Raw genomic sequence first — 6,444 nt, 5'->3', positions numbered from 1 at the left:
TTGATACCTTTGTTAATTTCGTATCTATTATAGTTTTGAAAATACAAGCGCAGTGTCAAGACCTATCAGTCTACCCATCAGACTATAATGGTCTACCCTTGTAAGTCCCAAAAGATACAGTAAAAAAAGAAGATAATAAAAGATGGCATTTGCATAACATCATACACTAAACGCTTTACAATTATTTTATCTCCTGATGATCAGAGAGTACATCTAACACATACGACTTGACATGCAGTCTGTTAAGTGCTAGAGCACAATTTTCGTATAAAGACAGAATTGCATTTACACTACTGGAACTCTGAACTTAATGTCTATTTGACAGGATGAGTAAAATGCTTTTCCCATGGACGTTCATCAAATCCTAAGACGTAATTTTGATCGTGTAGTGCACCTTAGAACAAAAGGTCAAGAAAGCAGAAAAACAAAACCTAAATTACAATTAGTAAGTTGCATAGAAGCTTCATTTTAATCAATAAATGCAATAGATTGTGGAGGTTTACAAGATGATTGTATAAAATATGGACATTGTCATAATGAATATTGTTAAAGAGCATCACATATTCAGTGTACTCAATGCACTTCATAATGCTCTATCTATTCCTTCAGCAGGCAATGTAGAACAAAATTTGCATTTCATACTGTACGGTACAAGTCACTTATTAAGCTTCCTTTTTAATGCTAATAATATCCGTAACTGATTTTAGCCATATACCCATTCACACCTAAATCTTGTGGGGTGATATGTGTAAAAATGCCTCAACACTAAGGCCAGATTATTATTTTTTTTAACCAATAAGACTCACTAACCATGTGTAACATTACTCGACTTTTGTTACAAGACGAAATAACACACATATCAACCCCTATTGCCACATCAGACTTTACATGAAATTAATTTATTATTTTATCTAATTGGGGGTCCAAATAGCTCAGTTGGTAGAGCACTCGCTTCACACGAAAAGGGACTGTGATCGATCCCTGGTGAAGTCAAGATTTTTTCTGACCCCCCTGTCCACTCAGCAGTGATTGGGTAGCTGGGTCTGTTAGACCTGATGGAAAAAACTTTGCGATAGATTAGTGTCCTATCCAAAGGATAGCAAACAATTGCTATTGTCAGTTTCATGAAACTGGGATAAACTGGGCCTAATGGCTCTGAAGGACTACTTTTTATCTAATTGAGGACTGGATAAGAATAAGCCAATGGAGACAAAGTCGTAATATGTCATGGATTAAAAAAATCTCAAAAATGGAGGCACTGATAAAATGGAAAAGAAGAAGGTGAATCAGCCCACTCATAAATAGTTATTGTGATTGTGAATTTTTCAGTAACAGTCTATAGTGGTAGGGTCATTGTCTCCAATGTATTCATCCTCATTATCATTGAAATCTTCTTTCAACTGGAACAAAGTTTTTAACATTTCAGACACACTCACTTTACAAGGTTGCTGGTGTGTATCTGAATGTGACACTTGTGTATTTGTATGTGTTGTTTGTGATGGTTCTGTATTTGAATTTGCTGTCTGTTGTTGGGGTGTATCTATATCTGTTTTGACATGCTGTCTACATGTCGCTAAAATTCTCTGCATAAACTCAAACATTAATACAGTGGTTGCCTTCTTTTCTAAAGTTTCTGTGGTTATGTCAGATGAAGAACTACTGATGAGGTCATCAGTCACTTCCTTAGATTTCTTGATAGTTTCTAAAGCTTGTTGTAGATCAACGTTTGAGGCAAATGACTTGATCTCAGATTGAGAGTTCCAAACAGGTAAGTGCAGTGAATCTGTGTGTAAATTTTTGCCACTTGCTGCAAAGTCATACATATTCAACAATGTTTTAAGTCCTTCACTTGATGCATAATAAGACTTTGTTATATTGCCTCTCGAAATCATATCTCTGAAAACATCAATTCCATCATTTACAAAGCTAGAACTAACTTCAAATGTACAAATGCATAAATCCCCAACAATAACTTTTCTTCTTTCAGAAAGAACAAATCTGGAGAATGTCTCTTTCGACATGCAGAAATCTTTCATCTGTCGACTAAGTTTTGTCAGAGTGCCATATTTGACTATTTTAGTGCCTCCAACATCCCCTTTCTCCGCAACCATCAGACATTCTAGAACCTCAATTACTTCAGCCATTAACACTTCAATGATCTCTTTCTCCAATTTCACACAAAGGATTTTGAAACTGGAGTCAAGCGAGTTGTTGATGTCTTGTAAAACTGTTATAGAACTGCGGTCGTATTCATCTGTACTCCGATACACTTCAGTTTGCATAGATTTAAGTGGTAACCTATTGAGAAGTTCTTTCACTCCAGAAAACATTAATACAATCCCTAAATCAGACTTTAACTCAATTTGTGACGAATAACTCAATACATTGGAAATCATATGCTGCAAAGCAAATGGTTTTTCATTCAGGACAAATGGTTGTAATTCAAAGCTGTGGTCAAAACATTCAATACTTGTCTCCTGAGAAGAAACTTCTCCTATTTCCCTAATGTCTTTTTCCATGTTCGAATCTGGTTTAAAACTAGTTTCCAGTTTGTTATCACTTATTTTGTCTTTGTCATCAAAAAACAATCCCAAATTACCATCTATTTTACCAAAATTTAGTAAAGACTCCTGGAAAAGCGATCCACTAAGAATGTACTGTGAATAAAAGATCATTTTTTTAGTCAACAATTCCAAAGTCCCACTATATCCACCTCTGTCTACATCAACAACACTCTTCAACTTCCTGTCAACCAAACTGCTTACATCCAACCTGTTGAAAAACTCACTGAGATGCACCAAAACATCCAAAGCATATCTCAAACATGTCGTGTTGTCACCATGAAGTGTCATCAATAGTAAATCCACCCAGCCTTCAGACACCAAATTACAAAGTCCTTCAAACTGACTACCTAAATCATAACTAGTGTCACTATCACTGCCATGACCATCATCACTTCTACAGCAACCTGTCCATTTTTTGAAAAGGTTGTCAATGCAACTGAAAACCGCAGGTGCTGCTAGAGAATTGGACTGTTGCAAACAGACTTCAGCATATCGGATTAGGTCTAATGAGTCAGCCAATCTTGAGTAAAGTGAAAATGCCACTGGTTTGATGTTCTCCAACTGTCTAGACATAAGATTTATACGTAATTCTGACATCAAGTCTTCCTGAAAACAGATGAAAAGACATAGAGTGAAAAAAATTGAAATAAAACCTTAATAAGGCATTGCATTTCCATAAATTTACCATGCTCAACATAATTCATAATACTTTATTTATTCCATCCGAAGGCTATATAAAACCAAATTTCCACTTCATACAGTCTGAGTCACCTGTTAGGTTTCCTTTTTGCATTAGCAGTCTTCCAACATCTATCACAGCCTATAGCCAGATACTCATTGACATCCTAATCAAGCAGAGTAATATATATGTAAAGTATCTTATCCATGTTCAAAAAATTGGGGTGAGAAATTTCCATGTATTGTCACCAATCTGGTCACTGAAAAACACAACATCGCTTGCTTTTTGTTTTACAGCAAGGCATTATATGGCTGAGTCACAAACACCACAATAATAATAATAATAATAATAATAATAATAATAATAATAATAATAATAATAATAATAATAATAATAATAATAATAATAATAATAGTAATAGTAATATAATAATAATAATAATAATAATAATAATAATAATAATAATAATAATAATAATAATAATAATAATAATAATAATAATAATAATATAAACACCAGTTGATACTAATCATTTAACAACAAGGATGATTTCTTTTTTTTAAATCATGGTTTATCCCTTTATTTATCTGGTTAAAACTGCAGATCTCAGCGTTTTCACCAAGAAAGCAGTAATAATGGCACCTAGGCTTCATAGAAGCTAATGCTAATATCTGCAGTTTTTCAAGATAACAATGTCTTTTGGTGACATTTCATTTTTAAAATGACCTCTTATCTTCATATCTTGTTCAAATTTCGCATTTTAAAAACTGAATCGGTAGATTCCAATTTTTATTGGTAAAAATAATTGATTTATCAAAAAAATTACAAACCTGTACGATGCCAAGATGACTATAAAGTTCTTTGAAACGTTCTGAATTCCCTGAGTCAACATCAACAATGCTGAGGATGAATTCAAAGACTTGAGAGACGACATTCTCTTCTTTATCTTTTACACATCGCCAAAGGGATGGCAGGAATTTAGCTGTGAGTAATATAGCACTTGGCTTGACTGATGTTGATTCTGGGAATAAAAAGTTGCAAAACTGCCTTTGTGAAACTGCTTTACTGAAAATTCAATTTGTTTTATAAATATGTTAGAAGAAAAAAGAGGATTATGGCCTATTTTTTTTTTTTTTTTGACTTTGCGTTGTATCTTTGAATAAGGCAATTTGCCACATTCACCTAAGGTGTGAGTACCTGGTTAAAAACAAGGACAGAAATTTTAAGAATGTCTATGCAAAGGGACACCAGGCACCAAACAGGAAACTTGTACTGCATGAAATAGAAATTTGGTTCCATAATTCCAGCTGGGGATATAAATGAAGCATTGTAATGACATTTAAAACCATGAAATCATGGAAATGATATTTATCAATGAGCATACCAATTTTATTTCTCTAATATAGAGGGAGATTACCGTAGTGAGGGAGAGAGATAAAATAAACAGAGCAAAAATAATATTTACGTTTGAAAGATGACAGGATTTCCTGAAACAAAACACAATACACCAAAACTCACTTAAAGACGAATGTGATAAAACCATAGTTAAATCAGTACTGGAATATGTTTGCTCAATTTGAAATCCACACCATATAAAAACAAATATGAATGCAATATGAATGACTTAGTTATTTGTAGTAAAAATTAATGCCCATATGAAACAATGCGGATATTGCAACTCATCACGTAAGGGCTAAAATAGCAATGTTGTAGAGAGGATCAAATAAACGTATAAAGATACCATAGACATTTAGCAAATTGAAGTCAAATAAAATATGAGCCAGATGTCCTTATGTTACCCTTTTAATGTAAATGGTCATCTTTACCCATTGTTTTCAAGTGTCTTCGGGTATTAATCCCTTGAACAATTTTGGACCTTTAAAGTACACCTCATAACAGAGAAAGAGGAAGTGAGAAAGTGAAGGAAAAAGAAGAAGAAAAAAAAAAGAAAAAAAAAAGAAGACTTACCGAGTAGATAGAGCTGGCCAAGTTCCCGCACTGCTGTATCTCTCAGGTTAGGGTCCATATTCACCAGGTGCAGCTCCAAGGATTCTAGAACATTCTGAAGACACTCATTGTCAAACGATGTACCACAGTCTACCATTCTATGCAGCAGGGATCTATAGCACTCAAGTGTTGTGGTCAGATCCTACACAACAATGACAGACAAAACAGAGCAAATTTGAAATTAACAATTTGTATAACCCCTTTTTTTTTAAATCATATTTCGGTAAATAAAATCGAAAAAATAAGTAACTTTCCTCTTTCACCCGATCTAAAGAAAGGTTATCCATTAACATTGAGTAAAGAGAGAAAATCTGACATTGAATCAAACACAGTTCACGTTGGGAAGCAAGAGTACTACTACTATGCCATCTTCCAACAGCAAGTTTCACTGTCATTACAATATTTGATTTAAGAATGTTTCAAATTATTTCTCTATCTTTACGCTATCCATAACATATTACAGATTTTATCCACAAAAGCATACAACAAGAGACTGATCCCATTATACTTTGGATGAAGGTTTCTCAGCTAATTCAAGATCATCTATCAATATTCAAATCAAAACTGATGAAAACAGAAAGAGTGGCACTTGTGGTATGGTTTTCACAACCAGCAGATACAAGGTTTGACATACATCCTAAGGCGTAAAATGGCATTCAACAAGTTACCACGCCTTGGAAACATCAACCCAAACTGGTTCTTATGACACAGAGATAATTTTTTCATGAGGATGAAACGTTTTACAAATGAAAAAGAAAAATGATTAATTGTAACATTGTCACAACAGTTCCTCGGTATAACCTAATATATCTTTGTCTCTTGGTGACGGTTGGATATTTTATCTTGTATGTATTTGTCATCATGACAATACAGCCCTTTTTTTTTTGGCCAGAAACGTTATTGTATATATAGGCAGATTAAAATGATCCCCAAACTCCTATGCGTATATCAGGAAAGAGTGGAGGACAATGTCTAACAAGTGACTGGAACAGTATTCAAAAGAGTAATGAATAAAATCAGTTCTGACCCATCTTGTGACTGATAGATGAAAAAAAAAAAAAAAGACTAGTCAAAGTTTGTGATGTCCACAACTTTGTTGGGGTTTTTTTTCGTTCTTACAGAATGATGAATTTATACTTACTGTGTGAGAAATACCAGGAAAATTTGCTATTGGTGCAACATACATCTGAACAG

The 6,444-nt window shown here is 33.8% G+C and overlaps 1 protein-coding gene across 1 annotated transcript in view; it reads right to left on the bottom strand.

Moving 5' to 3' along the window:
* Nucleotides 1–446: 446 nt before the first annotated feature.
* Nucleotides 447–6,444, bottom strand: part of LOC144973009 (uncharacterized) — a 15,736-nt gene continuing 9,738 nt past the window's right edge. The window contains exons 7-10 of the mRNA XM_078914932.1: nt 6,392–6,444; nt 5,212–5,392; nt 4,074–4,264; nt 447–3,170 (exon numbers count right to left, since the gene is read on the bottom strand). The exon at nt 6,392–6,444 is cut by the window's right edge and continues 39 nt beyond it. Of these exons, the coding sequence (XP_078771058.1) occupies nt 1,326–3,170; nt 4,074–4,264; nt 5,212–5,392; nt 6,392–6,444 (2,270 nt within the window). The 3' untranslated portion in view covers nt 447–1,325. The remainder of the gene's footprint in view (nt 3,171–4,073; nt 4,265–5,211; nt 5,393–6,391) is intronic.

Source organism: Berghia stephanieae, chromosome 5 (assembly GCF_034508935.2).
Source record: "Berghia stephanieae isolate SIO BIC M18660-M18661 chromosome 5, UCSD_Bste_1.3, whole genome shotgun sequence".
Lineage (NCBI taxonomy): Eukaryota > Metazoa > Mollusca > Gastropoda > Nudibranchia > Aeolidiidae > Berghia > Berghia stephanieae.
This window is presented reverse-complemented; position numbering and strand designations above follow the sequence as displayed.